The sequence below is a fragment of the Suncus etruscus genome, chromosome 1 (genome assembly GCF_024139225.1).
Source record: "Suncus etruscus isolate mSunEtr1 chromosome 1, mSunEtr1.pri.cur, whole genome shotgun sequence".
NCBI classification, from domain to species: Eukaryota; Metazoa; Chordata; class Mammalia; order Eulipotyphla; family Soricidae; genus Suncus; species Suncus etruscus.
Window position 1 is genome coordinate 21,644,460 of NC_064848.1, and position 22,089 is coordinate 21,666,548.

At 41.6% G+C, this 22,089-nt stretch overlaps 1 protein-coding gene and 1 non-coding gene across 5 annotated transcripts in view; both read right to left on the minus strand.

The window, feature by feature from the left end:
- Positions 1-428: 428 nt before the first annotated feature.
- The window catches only part of CA12 (carbonic anhydrase 12), a 59,054-nt gene continuing 37,393 nt past the window's right edge, over positions 429-22,089 (minus strand). For 2 of the 4 annotated variants that reach the window (XM_049784160.1, XM_049784161.1), the window contains 7 exons: positions 21,897-21,992; positions 14,482-14,545; positions 14,162-14,319; positions 12,428-12,554; positions 3,830-3,862; positions 2,702-2,789; positions 429-1,945 (listed from right to left, as the gene is read on the minus strand). In XM_049784160.1, the coding sequence (XP_049640117.1) occupies positions 1,870-1,945; positions 2,702-2,789; positions 3,830-3,862; positions 12,428-12,554; positions 14,162-14,319; positions 14,482-14,545; positions 21,897-21,992 (642 nt within the window). In that variant the 3' untranslated portion in view covers positions 429-1,869. Of the gene's footprint in view, positions 1,946-2,701; positions 2,790-3,829; positions 3,863-9,644; positions 10,843-12,427; positions 12,555-14,161; positions 14,320-14,481; positions 14,546-21,896; positions 21,993-22,089 lie in introns of those variants that run through there. The other 2 variants (XM_049784162.1, XM_049784163.1) reach the window with 2 other exon arrangements.
- On the minus strand, positions 18,678-18,781 carry LOC126033261 (small nucleolar RNA U13). Its single transcript, XR_007504377.1, has one exon. It is a non-coding gene; the product is annotated as a small nucleolar RNA U13 (small nucleolar RNA).

A 22,089-nucleotide genomic window follows, 5' to 3' on the forward strand; every position in this document is an offset into this window, starting at 1 on the left:
CCAAAAATACTCTTGCTTTCCTGTAGTAGTGACTGATGGCAGTGGCCTAAATGACGTTCTGAAGTTTCAGCCTCCCCTGAGGCTCTCCGCACAGAAGTGGATAGTGTAGAATTAAAGCAACAGTACAGCAGGTAGGGTGTTTGCCTTGGACAAGGTCAACCCGCATTTAATCCCGAGGTCAACTATCCCATATGGTCCCGAGAATAGCCAAGAGTAATTCCTGAGTGCAGTACCAGGAGTCACCCCTGAGCATCACCAGGTGTCTCAACCTCTCCCTGTCAACACTCCCCCCCAAAAAGGAGGATTATTAGTAGTTCCCAACTACTTCCAGTTTTGATCACGAGTTCCTGAAAGTTGGGCAAAGAGGCAGAGAGGGCCCCTGTGCCCACCGCCCAGCAAATGAATAAACCTTTAGACCCAATACAGTCATGGGCCCAGAAAAGATGCCAAAAGTTCCTGAAATAAAATCAGGTTGCAGTGGAGAAGTCTATGATGGTTTCTTAGAAGTCATCTTGAATTCACTCTTAATGTTGTGACTGCTGTTGTATGATCAATCTATGGCATGATGGATAAAAGCTATCCTAGGGAGAACCTTGGCCCAAGCTACACATAGAGACCTCATCCCCTTCAGTCACATGGGACCTTATGGCAAGGGTCCTTAAAGGTAGAGGGTTGTAACAATCATAAAACTATGATGATGGAAAACAGTGAAAATAAGAGTCAGAGAGAAAAAGGGAAAAAGATAGTATAAAGAAACCAATGTTTCAAGAGGACATTCGTGCTGTCAGAATGAGCTAGGGAGTCAGAAATCTCTTTGAAACATAAGGAATAGCCATATGTTTAGAGGTGGAGGCATCTTCTCAGTAAAGCACATAGAATTCCCCCACTTAGCAGGAGATAGCAGGGATATGGCCAAGAGGACAAGAATAGAAGCTGAGCCCAAAAAACAAATTATCATCATACCACTTCTTTCTTTCATATTTCAAAGACACTGGGATACCTCAGAACACACAACTTCTCAAGGAGAGAAGCACTCCCAAGGAATGGCTTGATTATAAAACCTAAAACACAATATAACTTCTCCACCAATGTTGTAAAGGTCCTAGGATAGTCTGTGCTTCTAGCAAATAACTTACAATTCCCATATCATTCCAAAAGGAAATCCAAGAATGTTGCATTCACTCTTGAAGTTGTGTTTGGTGCGTCTCATCCAAAGTATGGGACTTTAGAAATATCTCTAGTACAAGTCAAAGTGTGGCTCTTGTTTTCATCTCTGTAACCATGTCCCTGAGAAGAGCAGTCCTTCCTGCTCTGCAGAAGGATTCTGGTCAGAGCAGACCCTGACCAGAGAGCAGTTTAAGTCATAATAAAGATATCATCATAGCAGAAAGAAATGAGAGGGTGATGACTATCCCTTCCACAAGGAAAGAGACTAAGTTTCAGAAGAACCCCCAAGCATAGAGTGTACATTCTCTTTTGAAAGCTGTGAAAGAAGCAGAATTTCCAGGGGTTCACCTAAAGATGGTTTTACGTGTTCTGGAAATTCTTCTTGTTTTCTAGCCTTCACAGCCTGCATCAGGAAATTTCATGTGTGACCCCAGAATCCATAGCATTTAATAACCTCAGGAAGCAGAGGGGTAAGACTGCTACCTCTTGAGTCAAGTTTCTTCCTTCTGCAGATCACACTGGTGATAACTGTGACCTCAGAACAGAATGGGGGCTACACCCAACTAGAGGCCCCTGAGTGTATCAAAAATTTCCCCTGAAAACTTGGTTCACACATCAAGTGTCCATGGAGGCATGTTGGGTCAGATTCAAAGAAATGTTCTTTCAAGTTTTTCCTTGGACACTGCTGGGAACAGTAGGGCCTCAGGCATGGACCTCACTTTCCTTCTTGATGGCTGGTTTATAAATGACTCCTTTGTTGTGGCCACCTTTTTTGCTACTGGAATACAAACACAGGAGAATTATTAAAGGAGAGAGAAAGAGAGCTAGCCTATTCATTTATGAAATAAGATAAACCGTACAGGTCAGATTCCTCTCTGGGGGCCATTCCCTCCACCCAAATAAACTGGAATTCTGCTTTTATTCCTTTTTTTTTTTTTTTTTTTTTTGCAGAATCACCTCCACTGATGCTCTTAACTAACTCCTGGCTTTGTGCCTATGGATCATTCCTGGCAGTTTTTATGAGACCATATGGGGTGCAGGGATACAACTCAGGTTTCAGCAGCATGCAAGGCCCTACATATCTCTCTGGCCTCCAAGACTGTGTTTTTAACATTTGACAATTCTAAGGTCTGTCTTTTGAAGAGACTGTCATAGCAGCCCCAACTTTAAACTGTGGATTCCATCCATTTGTCCATGTTTGGATTCATAGAAGTAAAATCAAATATTACATTCTTAAAAAGAACACATCCCTGATCTTACGTTTAGGCAAATGTAAGATATGTCTTATCCCCAAAGCCATGAGTGTTGTCTAAAGTCATACCACTGATTATCAATTATTGCAAGGCTGGCACATTCCCCTCATGGACACAATTAACAGCAACTTTGCCACAGTAAATAGGGCAGAAGTGCCCATGAAAGGTTTCCACAAAGGATAACTAGCATAACTTTACTAGAGTACAGAGGGTCTTCATTCCATATTCAGGTGAGTCCCATGAACACAAATGTCACACACCCCCATTTCCACCTGACTCACCTCTTTTTCCTTCGAAAAAGCCAGATTGACACTGCCAGGACAACACAGATGCCGAGGATGCCAGCTAGGGCCACCGATAGGATGATGCCTAGTGAAACATTAGTGACACATTACATTTCCCCCTCCCCTTCCTTTCAGCCATGGCACACATGAGGACAACTATACTGCAGGGTCCTTCACAGAGAGGGAGAGAGCTCCCATCTCTGGAACTGGGTTCAGCAGGACTGGCTTGAAAGGGCCGTTTCAAATTGTGGGGTTTCTCAGCAGGGTTTCTCAAATTTGCACCTACATCATCTGAAGACTGTTGAAACAGTAGACTTCTTTAAAGTCCAATAGTCAGTCTGATTCATTCTGTTTGTAGTTGGGCACAGACTTGTGCCAGCACCTCTAGCTAAATAGGATGCAGTTGGTATATAACAATTTGAGAAACCTTGAATATAGAAAGTTTCTCATCTTCACTCGCTGGAGAGAAGGCCCATAGGTTCCATCCATTTATTTCCGTGCCAGATAAAAATTAATTTGGCTTGAGGAATAATAAAGCATAAAACAGGAACAACAGACATGAATAAATAATGTGGGTAAGAGTTGGGCAGGTATTTGGATTCATCGAAGCAAAACTAGATTTCATGATGTTACAAAGAACACATCCCTGCTCTTGTGTTTAAGCAAATAGGAGATTGGTCTGGCCCCCACTAGGGCAGGTCTCTTCATCAATCTGGTTCTCGTATTCCATCGAACAGTCCCAACGAGTCCAAATCAAGCACCTGGCAGTTATTCAGCTGCATCACACAATCTGCATGCTGAGCTGAGGCATGTTTTTTGTTTTTTTAAATAGACAATGGCCCCACACAGTAGACAATAGACAACAGTGCCCCACAGAAATCTTGGATGGACATAAATCACAGAGAAAGCATAGCAGTTGCATAATAATCAAAACTTTCATTAGAACATTTGATTGGTAGATTATCTTTGAATCAGTGAATTGAGAAAGATTCAGTGGTAATGGGGTCAGGAGTCAGGAGGTAGCCCAGAAAAACAGATTAGGAGGTTAGAAGGATCAGAGGTCCAGATCACACCAAAAATCAATGATTATCCAGCTACAGCATGCACGGCCTGGCAGCCACATACCCACACTCAGTCCTGTGTAGGAGAGGTCTTGCACTTCAGAGAAGGAAGAAAAAGATGAAAATTAACCAGGTCAAACAGTGGAGGCTTTGACCAGTGTGTGAAACAGGTTCTAGATATGATTTGGCAGGAGATGCAGTTTTATGCAAAATTTCTTTGTCTGAATAACTCAGGTAATTTTGCCATCTGAGATGGAAAGGAGTTGCCCTCTTAGAAAATCCATCTGGCAATCACTTCTTCTGTAGCTCCTTTACACAACAGACTCTGAAAGATAAAGGCTGTAGCTTCTAATATAACCATGGGTAAGGAAGAAGTGGATCTCTATCCATTTGGGAAAGCTTCTCTGGTTCTCTCAGTTGCCTAGCAAGGAGCCTGCCTAGCAAGGCCATAGTTGCCTTGCCTGACTGCAATTGCAACTTGTGTCTAGCCCCATGTAGTCTTGTCATTACTTTCTACTTCTAATTTTGCACTAGTCCCTCTGCACAGACTAGATAAACTCAGTTTCTCTGCGGTCCCTAGCCCATGAGGAATCAAAGAAGTGTGGTTTCTCATAGCAAGTTACCGTTGAAGGCTGGTGGTGGAGCTCAGTTGTAAGCATTTGCATTGTCTGCATGAGGTTCTATTTTTGGCACTACAATATTTAAAAACCAGAAACTTAGACCAGTAAGTTATTGTTGGGAACAAATTAGGTGGCTCAGGAATCCTTGGGGGACTAAAAAGTATCCTGCTCCCCAAAGTGAATTCCACAAACAAGCCCCCTATTGGCTTCTCCTGAAGAGGGTCATGTGTAAGTCCCTCTTGGGGAAGAGATGACCATAATCTCCCCCTTGGTCTCCCTCTACCTGCTGTTTCCCATTTCAGATTCTGCTGCTCTTCCTCATTCTCTTAGTAAGTTTCTCAGTCTATGGGATATAAGAAAAATAAAAGACATTATTGCAATAATACCCAGAAACAATAGAGGGCTGGAAGGACCTGGCCCATGATATGAAGCTTACCACAAAGAGTGGTGAGTGCAGTTAGAAAAATAATTACACTGAAAACTATCATGACAATGGTAGTGACTGAGAGAAATAGAATGCCTATTTCTAATACAGGCAGGGGGTGGAGGAGGAGAAAGATAGGGGCACTGATGGAGGGAATGTCGCACTAGTGAAGGGGGGTTCTTTTTCATAACTAAAACCCAACTACAAACGTGTGTAATCATGGTGCTTAAATAAAGATATTAATTAAAAATATAAAGATAATGTTGTAGAGTTCCAGTTTTCATAGCCAAACTTCAAGGTGGACCAGCTCCCCATCTACAATTGAACTTCAGTTTGGCCTCTCCAGGTTGTGCTGAATCATGTGTAAGGTGAAAGTGCATGCCCAATGGCATTAACTTGTCCTTTCATGGAGGAAAAAAAAAAGTTCCCCCATCTAAACCTCTCTTGCCTCTTGTCTGGTGATTTCCAATAGGAAACTAATGTGTTTGTTACCCATGCATGCAGGTATCTGTGCTGCCATGTGTGTAGGTGCATGTATATCTGTGGTACCATGTGTGTGTTCTATAGTGTTATATGTGGTATATGCAGCTGTGTTACTATTCATGTGGTGTATTGCGTTTGTGATACTGCATATACAAGTGCATGTGTATCTCTGATATCATGTGTAATGTTTATGTGGTGCCACATGTGCGGGTGCGCATGCATCTCTGATATTGTATGTGGAGGGGTGTGTTTACGATACTATGTGTGCAGGTGTGCATCTGTACATGTGTGCAGGTATGTGTGCCTATGTTATGTGATATTTGCATATGCACCTGTTGTATGTACCATGTGTACATGAGAATCTGTGATATCAGATATGTGTGCATCTGTGATACTGTGTGTGGGTAAATGTTTGTCTTTGGTACCATGTGCAAAGCTGCATGAGCATCTGTGATACCACATGCAGATGCAGATGCATCCATTGTACCTTCTATGCATGTGCATCTGTGATATAGTATGTACATTTATGGTAGCACATGTGGGTACATGGAGCTTGTGGTGTTATGTATGCAAGTGTATGTACAGTATCCATGTATGTAGTGCCACTTCCAATTCACATCAGAATCCAGAGTTGCATACCAAGAACCACAGAAGATAGAACACAGAACACAGAAATCCCCTAGGAGAAAGCAAACTGGGTAGGAGAGACTGACACAAGCTTAGAGACTCGTTTCTGGGACATTTGATGCCCTGAAATCAGACCTGCGACTTCAGGGTGAGGTTGATTCACCTGTTTCTCCTATCATATGACCAGTCTCAGCAGTTGACTCTGGTGTCACCAATCCTGTGCTCATTCTATAAGTATTATAAATGTTATAAATATTGAGCTGAAAGCTTCCTGGTTCTGCAGCTAAGCTTTGAGGCTGCTGGCCTTGTTTTCCAGATGTCTTAGTCTTTTGGGAGAAAAAGCAATACAGGGATTCAGACAATCACCCACAATCTTATTTCTGTTGACATCTGCAACCAACAACAGTGGCCTCCTAAGTGGCAGAGTGGCTGGTTGCCCTGACTAGATGCCCTGTATTAGATCTTGTGAGTCATTAAACTTAAGGGCTATCCTGTAGCTTGGGGAGAGGCTTAAACTTGAGTCTTCCCTTTGAAAGTGTCAAGTGTTGGGGCTAGAGATTTAGCACTGCAGGTAGAGCATTTGCCTTGCACACAGCCAACTCAGGTTTGATCCCTGACATCCCATATGGTCCCCCAATTCTGCCAAGAATGATTTCTGAGTGCAGAGCCAAGAGTGCCACTGGGTGTGACCCAAAAACAAACAAAAAAATTGTCAAGTGTTTTCACAGCATGCTTCTGCCCCACACAGCCCATGTATGCACACGCTTAACTGGGTATCAGAATTTCTTTTAAGGCACCTGGAGGTCTTGGTCCTTGAGATTTCACTACAACTGAAAAAAAGAAAGTTTAATGGTTCTTTTTTTTTTTCTAAAAAAATTTTTGAAAAAAAAATACATTTGATCTTTTTCTCCAAGTTCTAGATGCTGTGGCAGGAGATCAATTCTCAGCCCATAAATTGATTACCATCACCTAACCACCTGGTTAAACTGTCCAAACTGAATGATTTATAAAGTCCTCACTTGCGTTGTCTCCTATGGCATCCTAAGAGCCATCCAGGCAACTTTGGGAGCATAGTAGTTATGCTTTAAAGCTCATAACCTAGCTTTGTGGTGATGTAGGGCTGATGAGTACAGTTCACTGGTTCAATGAGCAAGTTGTCTTTGGCCCTGTAAACAACAGCTGGTCTTTGATCAGGCCTCTGCCCTGGCACCGGTTCCTGGATAATCCTTTGCCAGGGCCTGATAATAATGAGATGAGACCAAAGGAGGTCACGAGACTAGACTAGATGCTTTTCAGTCCAAGCCTAGGTACAGCTAAATTGGATTGCTTGACTGCCCAAGCAAGAGCCAAAACAAAGGCATGAAGGATATACCTCCTGAGAACTGTCTTACATAGGAAGCAAAGGTGGCACTAGAAGTGGGCTTCTCACTTTCCCCAGTTGGGAATGGAGGGTGGGGGTAGTAGACAGGCTGTGATGAAGGAAGAAGTGAGAATGGGCAGAAATGCCTGAAGACATCTGAATGAGCCTAGACCTTTAAACCTTGATGGCTACGTCAGTTCCCGTATTCAATTTGTCTGAAACAAATGGGCTGATGCACCACTGTTGGCAAATCAACCACAAAGCAAAACAAGATTTAATTAAAGTAAAATGTGACAACTGACCAGACTCCTAATCATGCATTTAACTAACTGGAAATGAGCCCTAAGCATGGCAATAGCTTCCATGGTACTAGGAAGATAGCACGGCCTTCCCTATCTTCATGAGATTTGTTCTACCTGGTCTACAGGGACATTTTTCTTTCCTTCTTCTATCCTTCCAGAGAGAAATACTTTCCCCAACAGCACAGAGGAAAGAGACTATGACTGTATCAGGAAGTGTTTCATGTTGGACCTTAAAAGACTTGAGCTGGGGAGAAAGGAACACGACCTTACCTCAAAAATGACTCATGTGTGCATAAGGAAACTGTGTGACCCTTGAAAGCAACTGCATAGAGAAGGTTGCTGCAGAGCATGGACGGATACCCTAGAAAGGCCGACAAGTCAACTGGCAGCTTCCAGGCTAAGCCATCTTTTTCTGCTAGATGGTCTGTGCCAGAGACACTACGAAGAAGAGCCATATGACAACGTGTAATTTGCTGTTTTCCAAAAAGCCAAACTTGTAGTGTTTTCAGTAAATTGTGCTAGATGCAGATAGGGCTCCTTTTGGTAGTGCTCCACTGATTCCTGCTGACTATTTTGCCCCCTGACCCAAAAGGTAGGAACGTCTCTCATCTTTTATTTTGATACTTTGAAAGAGTGGATAATACTTAACCAGCTGACAAGTTTTATTAATAAATAGGAACTTAGAGTAACACATGTTCACAATCACAAAGCATACGTTCTGTTCCCAAAAGATGAGTTAGCCATCTTAGCATTGTATAAAATCAGTTTCTCTCCCAATGTGTTTCTATGTCTATCCCATTACTAAATAAAGGTTAAGCAGATTCTAATCATGCAGTAAGTAGAACCCTTCCAATCTACAGTTCAGCGCTTGTTTAGTTGCCTCAGCTGATCCCAGCTCTATGACAAATGATAAGCAGTTGTTCAGAAAAAAAAAAAAAAAAACTAAAGACATGATTATAGAAACTTGTTGGCTTTCTCTAATCCCTCATGTTTCTCTAACTCCAATACACTGAAAGGAGACTAAATGCTATTAAAGACCAAATAAGCCTTAATGGGCCCTTGCTTTCTTCCCATCAGCATGTGCATCTCCATGAGATGTATCTAGCAAGAAAGAGGTTCAGTTGAAAGAGTTGGCCTCAGCTCAATCAATCAAATCTTCCCTCTTCTATGCTTATATGGAGTATTTGACTTCTTGAAATCTGGATAAATTCTGGGTTATGGACTCCTTTTTGGGGATCTGTCTTGAGGACAGTTTGTTTTTGCTCAGCCATTTTGTGTCCCTCGAAAACTGTGAGTCTCATCTTCATTACAAGAGATTGTTTTGACCCCGTGCAACGGGAATAGCACACAAATAGAGCATTTGTACCAAGGAGGGAACTAGGATACTTGGTCTCAGGATTCATAGGCTTCTCTGTCTCTGTCTCTCTGTCTCTGCCTGTCTCTCTCTCTCTCTCTCTCTCTCTCTCTCTCTCTCTCTCTCTCTCTCTCTCTCTCTCTCTCTCTCTCTCTCACACACACACACACACACACACACACACAAGTGATCAGGGCTTACTCCTGATTTTGTATTAATTATCACTCCTGGCAGCCTCAGGGACCAATGGGATTCCAAGAATTAAACCTAAAAAAGCTGTGCGCATGGCAAGTGCCCTACTCACTGACTACCTCTCCAGCCCCTTGTACAGTAATAATTTTTTCTCTACTTTAGTGTACTATTAATGGCCATAATTTTATGAAAAGTATATACTCAAGTTCCAAAGGGAGGAACAAGAAACAAGGTTTTTCTAGGCTGCCTTTGTTCTCAGTAGCTTCAACTGGACTGTTTTAGGGTTAACTATCACCTGAGAAAAATTTCCATGCTAGGAGCCAAAGCGGTGGTGCAAGCGATAAGGCATTTGCCTTGCATGCGCTAACCTAGGATGGATCACAGTTTAATCCCCCCCCCCAGTGTCCCATATGATCCCCCAAGCCAGGAGCAATTTCTGAGTGCATAGCCAGGAGTAACTCCTGAGCATCACCAGGTGTGGCCCAAAAACAAACAAACAAAAAAGAAATTTCCATGTTATAATAGTATAAATACTAGGATATGTGATTTCAAATCCTAAAATCTCATGATGAAAATAAAAGTATGTTATATATCATTCTTGGGCTTTGGAAAATCAATATCAATACCGAATACAGTAGTTTCTCAGCTGGGGTACTTCCACCCCTCATCTCTGGAGACACAGAGATGTGTCTCAGCTAGGGAAGCTCTTTGCACTTAGTGTGTGGAGATCAAAGTGATGTTGAGACACAGGACAAGCAGCCCCTGTAGGAATCATCTAGCCCCAATGTGCCAAGGCTGAGAGGCCCTTCCCTCAGGTTGAATAATCCTACCCTTGAAGACAGTGAGTCCAAATGAAGCAAATGAAACTGTGAGTCCAAATAAAACTACCCAATGTGATAAAACTTCAGAACTTCCTTTCGTGTTCCATCTCTTTAATTTTCTTTTTGCCTGTCAGAAATTTTCTGACTCCATAGTTCCTGCTAACCTTTAGAGAAAAATCTGAATGAGCCTCATGACACACAACCAGAGGGAAAAGCACACATTGTGTCCCAAGTGCTCAAAGTTCACACTGACAAACAAGCCACTCAGCACCCTGCTATCTGCAAGGGCAGTGTACCTGGATATGGTGAAGTATCCTGGAAGTAGTGTTAAGAGAATTTCATTTCTTCCAGCTGCCTCCTCATGACTCCTGAAGACACAGTCTCATTTTCTACCTTCAACCCTCATCTTTGAGGAATGAGAACTCTGGCCAAGTTTCTATAACCAGCCTCCAAATGAATGTGTTCACCCTTAACTGCCACAGATTCTCCCTCTAGAGAGACAAATGGGGTAAACCTGTGCTCTTGGAAGCAGGGAGTCAGTAGGAGTTGTAGGGAAGGCTATAGGAGTGGAGGGTAGTGCAAAGCTACACTTGACATTTGATCTTAATGTCCTATGCCAGGCAGTGTTATGGGGGCTTCTGTTTAAAGGCCCCTCAAGCTCTCATTGCTAGGCCATTAAATTCTACTGAAGCACTCTACTACAAGCTTCTGTGCCACAAGCTTATCTGCACAGCCACTCTACAAGCACTAACTTAGACTGAAGCCGGTCTAAGAAGATGGCTAACTATACCCAGCACCACAGTCCCAGGTTGCATGAGGGTTACTTTTAGATGTCAAACTCAAGTTCCTGCAAGGTTTCTTCTGATGGTCTGTGACTGCCCTCAAACACTGTCCCTGCAATGTAAATTCAGGATGGGTAGTTGTTAGTGTCCATTCAGACCAGCACCAAAAGGGCATTCACCTCCCTCATCTAATCTGCCATTTATGACTAAGAAAACCAAGTGCAGAGATGACCCAGGACGGGCTAGGAAGATAGTTTCCAAAGGGCTGACACACATGTCTGGAATACTGGAGGCCCACAGTACCACAAAGCACTGCAAGGTGGAATCTGGTACTCCCACACACCACTGATTGAGTAGCACCACATCACCAGACCCAAAGGAAAAAAATGTCAAAGCACTGGGAATAGTGTTATAGAGAATGACCTCTGAGCACCTGAGCACTGCTGGGGCTCCTCCCCCTCCCATAAAAGATCACAAATTTCTCGTATTCAGGCAGGAATAAACATAGCAAAATATCCTCACTCATAGATATGTTTGTTGCCCTGCTTCCTGGAACTTGTATAGAATATCTCCAAAGACAGAGCTGACCTCAAGTCACAATAAAATTTCAGACTGAGAAATTGAGGACCAGAGAGGAATGAATCTTAACAAGAGGTCTCTGGAGAGAACACAAAAGATAAATTTTCAGTAAAGTCACACACAGAAAAAAAACTTGGTCTGAGAGAGTGGGCATGTAGATCAATTCTGGAGACATGTTTCTAAATTTTTCTGGCAAGGACCTTCAGATACAACCCTCAAATGCTTGGCAAAGTTTGGTAAGTGAGAGTTATAATATCATTCAGTGAGTAGGAACAAAATTTGTATCACTGATTAAGACAGGGAGACATGCAGGAGACTGGGGATGGGCCTCAGTATCTGGCTCATATGACATAAATATGATGGGATAGGATTGCATGGGATTTTCACAAACCTCCCCTGTCTCTGACTTGTCAAGATTCCAAAACTGGGAGCAACTCAAATGTGTATTTAAACAACTCAGGGAAAAAACAGACCAGAGTTGGAAGGAGGATGCGAAGCCCACATATGCTTCCCAGACCTCATTCTCTAAAAATGTTAATGTAGGCACTTAACTTCAACCATTAAGTTTCAACCTTCAGAGAGTTTCAAGGGTTCTAAGGAGCTCGGAAAGGAGATAAATGAGGATCTTTCCTGACTGATGACGGGTCCTATGCCCTCAAGCCCTGCTTGTGCTACATATGTGTTTACATCCACTTTCTAAAATCTTCAAAAGCTATCTTGGTGGCCCTGCATATGTCATCTGGCAGGCTAAAATGACCTTTATGCCAAATAAGTGCAGAGTGAGAACTTCGAGCTTAGATCTCAGGAATAGGGGAATTATTTCTACCCCAGAGTATTTCTTCTCCATTTTCAAAAGATTCCTACATGTAATGCAGGCTCTTGTCCATGTACTTAGAAACACTTGTCTGTGCTTCCCTGTAATGGCTAAGAGCTATCAAAATCAGAGAAGATCCTAATTCCTTCCCCATTATAGCTCATCCCTGTTCCATGCTTCCAAAGAGCTATTAGCTCACCTCATAAAGGCATCAGGAACAAATGCAAAGGACAGGGTATGACCCTGACTTCATCTGGAACAGAGGTCTTGGTATTCCATGCCCCAAAACACTGCACCCTCTTACCTTGCTGGAAGGAGACATACACCAGCCTCTCATCGAACTTCTGAACCCGCCGGAAATTGTTGACCATTTCTCTGGGTAATGGGTCATCCATATGGGTGCAGTACAGAGCTGTCTCCAAAGCCAGCAGCTAAAGGGTTAGAGGGGAGATGATATATATACCCCATATATGCCATAGAAGGAGGCGAGGTAGGAAACAGGGTGAAACTGAAAAAAATTGGTGACAGGAAATGAACTCCAAGAAATGGATTTTGGAGCATTATATCACTGAAACTCAACTATCAACAACTTTTAACTTTATATTTCACAGTGATTTAATTTAAAAAGAAAAATAATAAATATATCCAACAGCAGAGTGAGGCTTCTTGTCTTGTCTCAAAAGAGAAGAGATGCCATCTACCTCCTAAGTTGGGAAAGCATCTAGAAATATTCCTTGTATTGCTAGGAAGGAGATCAAGGAATCAAAGAATAGCCCCATTCTAGTTTTGGGGCTCCAATAGAGCAGGATTGGCACTAGAAAGAGTTCACAAAATCAAAACTGCACCTCCCATGAACCTTCAGTAGGTCCCAAATCCAAGTTTAAGAGGCCTGAGGGCTGGTTCTACTAATTCCATCCAATGGACTAGATTGTTCCAGGTCATCTAACTAACTCTATGATTTTCATTCACCTACAAAAATAGTGTCATCTATTTCCAAGGCATCACTTCATTCATGCCTTCTCTTTGTGCCTGTTTGTCCGCTCACTGACACTGATATTACTCAGAAACTCTCAATACAAAAGGAACAGGGATCCAAGGGTGGGACACAAGGAGGCCTGGATTCAATTCTCAGCATTACACAATAGCCTGAGCACCATCAGGAGTGACCCCTTAAAAAAAAGCACAATAGTTTGAGCTGTGCTGTCATCATAAAGAGGTGTGATGGGAAGAATTGAGTTCCTGGCCCACTTCTGGCCAGCAGTTCCTGATGAGTTAAGGCTGCAGATTAGACACAAGGTGGCTGGTACCTTAGGAAACCTGACAGAACCTTAGCTTTAGCACTAGCCAGTAGATGATCCTACAAGTGTCCTTAACTCATCACCTCTCATTCTCATCACTATAAATGAAAATCAGAGACTTGCTGAGGATTTGTGCACTAGTCCTGTGAGCTTCCTTTTAAGACGAAAAACCTCACTAACACATGCTTCAGTGCCAGCTTCCTACCTGGTTAGCTAATTTCACCTAATCTAGTCTTACATCCAGCTCTATCATGAGCCTTGGATATGTACTCTGAATGACATAAGAGTAGCAATTGAGGGCTTGGAGAGATAGCACAGCGGCGTTTGCCTTGCAAGCAGCCGATCCAGGACCAAAGGTGATTGGTTCAAATCCCGGTGTCCCATATGGTCCCCCGTGCCTGCCAGGAGCTATTTCTGAGCAGACAGCCAGGAGTAACCCCTGAGCACCACCGGGTATGGCCCAAAAACCAAAAAAAAAAAAAAAAAAAAAAAAAGAGTAGCAATTGAGCAACAATTGCCTAAAGGTCTATGAAGATGGTTTGGTGTTGCTTTCCTCACTTCACCTACTAATTCCATGTTTAAAGCTCAGTGTGAAAATTCAGTAGCACTTCTAGTACCTGCCATATTAGGAGGGCTTGATTAACTGCCCTTCAAACTGTTAGTGAGCAAATCAAGTCACTGAGTATGTGACAGTCTAGGAAGGGTATTATATGACCCTACTTTTATGGAGAGATATTCACCTGCTCCTGGGAAATTTGCACAGGATTCCGGAAGATGGTCCAGAGCACTGAAGGGTGGCAAGGAGGTGTCGTCAGGGACCCCTGGTAGCGGTAGTATTCATCAGGCCTCTCAGGGAGCAGTTCTTCAATGTTGAAGGCTGGGACAAGCATTTCTTGACCTGGAGACATATGTTGGGAGTAGAACCTAAAGTGACTCCTTAGGAGCCAGGTGATACAAGTATCTATCACAGATAGCACCTTTCCCTGTATTTGCTCTTCATGTCAACCAATCTTGATACAACCTCTTCTATAGAAAGAATAAATATCCAAAAACCCCTTACCTTTGTACTTTACACCTTGTAGGTAACTGAAGATCTGATCATAGGATGGATTGAAGGAGCCCATCTAGAACAGAGACAGAATAAATTAAATTAGGACAGAATACTCTAGGATGAGCCTGAACTGATGATTGCTAATGGACAGGTTCAACCATATAATTCTGCTCTGAAATCTTCTCTGAAGGATTCACTTACTGGGACAATTAGAATGAAACAAAGGCTCTGGGACTGGTTCTACTTTTGACTCTCAAGACATCTTGTTTCTAACTCAAGACTCTAGGGCCCTGGAGTACTAATTGGGTCCTCAATTAACTAACAGTAAACCTGAAGGCTACCACTTGCAACTGAGGAAGCTTGAGTTCACACAAGCCAAATATGGCAAGTTGGCATGTTGAGAAATGAGGAGTATGCTCTCTCTTTGAAGGGAAAATAATAAAAATGGAACTCACCTAGACCTGAGACCCAATGTTCCAAGCATACTTGGAAAACTAGGAAACCCCAATTCTACCTCCTGTGCTATCCTATCATGCCCCTAAGCCAGAAATTTGCCATATCTATATGTCTACCATGTAAATCTCAAATAATCTCTTATTCATGTGAAGGTGGTACATGGCACTCCTATTTCTCTGACAGCCTCAAAACTCAGTTAACTCAAAAGAGTAACTAGATGACAATTTTCTCAGCATATTCAAATAACTGCACAATAAGGAAAATAATCTGAATATCAGGTGATTATTAATAAGTACTTACTTTGTAAATAATTGGGAATCTAAACTTCCATTAATACAACAAAACTTGAAGAACAATGGAATTCTAAGGAGGTCAAATGCAGTTGTTGATAGGGAAAGAAACCTGGAAAGTCTGCAAGCTCATCAAAAACACGTAAGCCTCATTGATGAGATCCTAAAATCAACAGTCACGGCAATAGCAACAAAAACTAAACAAGTATTCGCCAACAAAATTAAGCAATCAATCGATGAGAAATTAAACCAACTCAAAGGACTTTTTCAGAGGATGAAATATTCCATAAAATGGGCTTGAAGGAGCTAAAAATATACAAGCAAGACTTAGTGGCAGCATCTCAGGGTGGTAGGACTGTATAGATGAACTTGAAGACAAATTACAAGCCAGTATTCATAAGGGAGTTGAAAAGAGAGAGAGAGAAATGGATAGAAGAAAATGCACAGTACTTAATGAACAAAGACAAGAAGAATAATATCCAAATTATAAGAATACCAGAAGGTGGGCCCAAAGAGATAGCACAGCGGCATTTGCCTTGCAAGCAGCCGATTCAGGACCAAAGGTGGTTGGTTCGAATCCCGGTGTCCCATATGGTCCCCCATGCCTGCCAGGAGGTATTTCTGAGCAGACAGTCAGGAGTAACCCCTGAGCACCACTGGGTGTGGCCCCAAAAAACAAAAAAATAAAAACAAAAACAAACAAAAAAAAGAATACCAGAAGGTGAGGATAAAGGGAAAGAAAGAGTAATGGTACAGATAGCAGAGAATAGCTGAGAATTTCTTCACTCTCTGGAAGGTTGCATCTGCACAAGTTCAAGAGACCAAAAGAATATCAAACCAAATAGACACAACAGAACTTCAAGGCACAAAGTAATCAAGATGGCAAGAAACAAAGAGAGAAAGGGGTGGGGTGTTAATGTTTAAATCAACAAGAGAGAAGAAAACCCTTAGATATAAAGGAAAGAATATAATAATCACAACTCCCGGGGCCAGAGCAATGGCACAGTGCTAAGGTGTTTGCCTTGCACGCAGCTGACCCAGGACGGACCATGGTTCGATCCCTGCATGTCCCATATGATTCCCCAAGCCTGGAGTGATTTCTGAGAGCATAGCCAGGAGTAACCCCTGAGCATCACTGCTGTGGCCCAAAAAACAAACAAACAAAAGAAAATCACAATTACCATACATGAAACAGTACAGGCAAGAAAAGAGTATAATGACATATTCAAATTACTGAGTAACAGAAGCTTTAAACTCAAGTCTACTACCCAGCAAAGCTCACATTTAGATGGGAGGAAGAGATAAAAAAAATTCTCAAAGAAATAGGTTCTGACTGAACAACTGAAAGGCTACTTACATAAGCCAACTAGCCCACTGTAGCAGCAACAACCCTACACAATAAAATGACAACACAGACCTTTATATAAATGATATCCTAAATGTCAATTATCTCTTCCTTCAAAAGGCACAGAGTGGTGTCATGGGTCAGGAAACAAACCTATCCATTTCCTACTTAGAGGAAACATATGTAAAATCACAGATTAGACACAGGCTTAGAGTAAAAGGATGAACAACAATTATACCAGTCACAGAAGAAAAAAATACTGGAACAACCATACTTATATCAGACAAAATGCATTCAACCCAAAGAAAATAGACAAACAAGAATACTATTGATCATAGGAAAAATAGACCAAGAAGCACTAACTCGAGGCAAAAGCGATGGCACAGCAGTAGGGCATCTGTCTTGCAAGCAGCTGACCCAGGACTGACCATGATTTGATCCTCCAGTGTCCCATAAGGTCCCCCCAAGCCAGGAGTGATTTTTGAGTGCATAGCCAAGAGTAACCAGGTGTGACTCAAAATCCAAAATAAATAAATAAATAATATAAAGTACTAACTCTACCCAACATATACACACAAAATGTTGAACCAGCAGTATATAAGGATTTTTATCACAAACCTAGAAAAATTCATGGATGGAAAAATAATCATAGTGGGAAAATCCAACCAGTCACTCTTACCACTCAATATATCTACGAGACAAATATCCATCAAGACATGAGTCCTAAATGAAGAACTGAAAGAACTAGGACTAATGGATTATACAGGATCTTCTATCTTCAAAATTCTGAATATATATTCTCTAGAGAACACAGAACATTTTCCAGTATAGATATGTTTTAGGACAAAAGTTTAGCATACATAAATTTACAAGCATTCTATCAAACCACAATGCAACAAAGATAGAAATTAACCACAAAAAGAAGATGAAGAGAAACTCTTTAACACTTGCAGACTGAGAAACATGCCAGTTAATAACAGCTGGACCAAAGAGAAAATCAAGAAAGAAATAAAAATTGGAGGGGCTGGAGAGATAGCACAGCAGTAAGGCATTTGCCTTGCATGCAGAAGGATGATGGTTCGAATCTCAGCATCCCATATGGTCCTCCAAGCCTGCCGGGGGGCAATTTCTGAGCATAGAGCCAGGAGTAACCCTGGCCGGGTGTTACACAAAAACAAATAAAAACAGAAAACAAAAAAAAATGAAAAAGAAAAAATAACAAAACAATAAAAAACAAGGGGGGGAGCTGGCTCGGTGGCGCTAGAGGTAAGGTGTCTGCCTTGCAAGCACTAGCCAAGGACCGTGTTTTGATCCCTCGGCGTCCCATATGGTCCCCCCAAGCCAGGGGCAATTTCTGAGCACTTAGTCAGGATTAACCCCTGAGCATCAAATGGGTGTGGCCCGAAAAACCAAAACCAAAAAGAAAAAAAAAAGAAAAATTGAGACTAACGGTAACAAAGAAAGTAAATTATCAATATCTTGAAGCACAACAAAAGCATCAATTATGGGGGAACTCAGTGTTACAAGCATATTCAAGGAAAGAATAAAAAGTTAAAATCAACAAAAAAAAATCATTCACCTTACATTTTGGAAAACTAACAACATATGAACCCAAACACTAGTAGAAGATGAAAAAAAAAAAAAAACAGCAGAAATCAACAATATAGAAACCAATAAAGCATTACAAAGAATCAAAAAGCCAGGAGCTTGTTTTTCAAAAGAGTAACAAAATAGACATTGGCCAGGCTCATGAAGAAAAATTAATAAATAAATTTAAGAATGAAAGGAAAAAAAAAGATAACAAAACCTCTAGAAATCCAAAATGTCATGTGAGAAACTTTACTCTGTTTAGCTAGAGAAACTAAAACAAATTAACAGATTTCTAGAAACATGTAATATTCCAAAGCTGAACAGGACAATTACAAGCAAGAAAATTAAAACAATCATTAAGAATATTCTCCAAAATAAAGTCTTGGCCCAGATGGGTTTACAGGTGAGATTTACCAAACATTCCAAGAATATTTTCTGCCATTGATTCTTAAACTGTTCCAAAATATTAAAAATATGGGAACTCTCTGAAACATGTTTTATTTCTTTTATTTATTTTTTTTTTATGTCAGAAGGGTCATGTGCAGACGTTGTAACAAGGTTGAAGGGAGGCACATATCATACAGACGTGTGAAAACCAGATCATCATGCGTATGAACCGGAAAAGGATCCTCTCTGAAACACCTTTTACAAAACTAGCATTATACCAATAACCAAAGCTGACACAAAAACTGCCAAAAAAGAAAATTTCAGATCAATTTCCTTGATGCTAAAATTCTCAACAAAATCTTAGCAAAGAGGTTTTTTCCCCACCCCCAGGCCGGACCGGGACACTGGCGGGGGGGGGGGGGGGGGGGGGGGGCTCCAGTCCCTGAACTTCGGGCTTGGGAGGTCTCTCTCCCTTCCCGGAGCAAGATTTTAGCCGGCATGGACGGCCAGCTGGCAGACCCCTCATGGGCCAGCGGCCTTTAAGTCCAGCCCAGGGTCAGGGGGGTCCGCAATTGGGTCACACGACCTCCCTCTCCCCCATTCCTCCGGATCTCCAGGTGGGTTTCTGGGAGGAGCTGACGGGGCACTCTGGGTTTTTCCCCACCCCCAGGCCGGACCGGGACACTGGCCTAGGGTTGGGCTTAGGGGGTGGAGCTGGATCTGGTGGGTGGCAGAGAGGGGCTCAGCTATATCAGTTTGTCACTGGTAATCTCATACCAGTCTACATTTGCTCCTTCCAACCTTCAGTACCCCCGATTTACCCTTCTTTAACTTCAGTAACACATAGTTCTTATCTCTAATCTAAGACATACAGTATATCTAACAAATCCCAGAACTATTTAGAAGGACACAAATTGAACACATATCTTTTGAATATTTTATGGGTATTTTCTTTAACTGATGTAACTCTGTATATATTCTTCTACCATGATGTTTCTATTCACTTTTCATCTTATCTTTTCTTTGTAAGCTGTTAAGTAAGGATTGTTGGTGGAACTGTCCCTCAGTTTGATGCCTATGATTGAACTATGTCATGGAAATTTCTGGTCTTGTCCCTATTGCCTTTAGATGCACCAATAATGCCCCATGGCATTGATCCTTGTTTGCATAGACACATTAAAATGGGAAAAAAAATACATACAGATAAGTTCTTATCTAATAAATCTCAGTACAATGTACCTTACACCCTGAACATTGATATAATGAACTGGCACAGGCTTCAGAAGAATGGGCATCCTCCATACACGCCGGAACCAGGCAAGCTATCTACGAAACATCCAAGGTCTTTTAGAACAACAGCGGGAAGCAGTCCTCTACCAGGAAAGACACTACCAAGGGTCTGACATCGACCTCTTATAAAGAGACTTCCGTTTCCACCGAGAAGACTTGATAGCAACAATGACCTGCTCTACAGGACATGGTTCTCTCTAGTGCCCCTTAAGTGGGAGGTGAAACGAGAGGATGCTATGCACCATCCTGACTGCAATATGGGACATGCAGACTCCAGGATCTTTAATACAGAAGCATGATACCAACAACAGAGACTATGTGAGGAATGGAGGTGTATTGCCACTACAGAGGATGACTTGAATTGAACAAACTAATTTGCCTGGAGCCTAGAGTCAATCCTGTGCCAGGAAACTTCAGGGTTAGGGTCTCCTTGTATTTAGACCATAATTTGTCTTTCCATGTCCCTTATGTTTTGGTGGGCCTATGCAAACAAATGCCACTTGAATACCATTTTTTACTATGTTCCCTTGACTCCAACCCTTAAGAAAAACAAGCCACTAAAACTTTTGAGGTTAACTTAAACTAGGTAGTATGTACATGGAACTAGAGAAATGTACTTTGCCCTCAATGTTAAAGGAGCTACATAAGTATAATGTCTATAGATTATATTGTGTGCTGCTAAGAAATAGTATGTACTACAACTGGGGATCTGAGGGACAAGTAATTGTACTGTACATGGGTTCAGTTTTGTTTTTCTAAATGCTCTTTGGCTGAAAGTTCAAGGCTGGGACATCATCGATGGGACTACCGAGAATGCTGTTTATGGGTGATTGGGCTTCCACTGTAACTTTACCCTGTCCTCTTCTTTACATCTTTGTTGTCATAATTAAAATAAAAAAAAATATGAAAAAAAAAATCTTAGCAAAGAGAACCTAAAAGCTCATCAGTAAAATCACCCATCATGATCAAATGGGTTTCATCCCATTTGATGAAGAATGGTTCAATAAAGCCGGAGAAATAGAATGGAGGCAGGGTGTTTGCCTTGCATGCAGAAGGACAGTGGTTCGAATTCCAGAATCCCATATGGTCCCCCAAGCCTGCCAGGAGCGATTTCTGAGTCTAGAGCCAAGAGTAATCCCTGAGCGCTGCCGGGTGTGACCCAAAAACTAAAACCAAAAAAAAAAAAAGAATGGTTCACTATATGCAAATTAATTAACATCATACAAATCAGTAAGAGAAAAGATAGAAAGCATATGATCATATCAATCAATGCAGAGAAAGCTTTTTACAGGATGTAACAGCCATTCATGACCAAAAAAATAAAAATAACCTCATTAAAATAGGGAAGAAACCTTCTTCAAGATAGTAACACTTTCTATAGAAAGACAATATACAATATAATTCTTAATAGTGAAAAACTAAAAGCATTCCCACTGAGATCATGTATGACACAAGGATATCCATTTCCCCCACTTTTACTCGACTGTATTAGAAGTTCTACAACAGTAATCATGAAAAAGGAAATCATAAAAGGAAATTAATATAAGCATTCTTAAAAGGCGAAAATGTAAGTAGTATAAACAGTAGGGACATTCTATTACAATAGGAATTAAGAGAGTGCCTATTAATGATATATACTTAACCATTTTATTGGGGGCCCTAACCATTGAAATAAAAATTAAGAATAAGAGAAATAAGAAAGGAAAAAAAATGGAACTCATTTCTCTTGTTTTGGAATTAAGAAAAAAAAAAAACAAAAGGATTTATCTTAAGGATTCAAGTCTGATAAGACCACACTGAATGTTTACCTCTTCTTCCCTCTACAGAGGCTGGAAACTAAGGCTCATTTTTCCAGCATCACAAAAAGTATTCCAGTTTCTGCTGGAGGTCAGAAAAAGTTCAGCCTCTAGGTTCAGCAAGATTGGATCCTGGAAGTGGCAGGGAAGCTACTCCTTTGGAGGCAGACACAGTTAACAGCAAACTGACATTCCCATAGATCAGTGCTCGTGGATTCTGGTTGCATGCAGTCTTCGAATCTCTGGTAACATTCCTTCAACTTCTCTTACCTCTATGAGGACAGCTAGGACGGCGAGGCCTTCTGCCTTGTCACTGGCAATGCTGGCATTGTAGTATAGGTCTGAGTTGTAGTAGACAATGTGTAGCTATAGTGGGAGAGAAGCTGCCATCAGCGGGTGAGCAACTTGGAATCCTTCCCACTCAGCAAAAGCCTTGCACCCACTGGAGAGAGACCCATGCGTC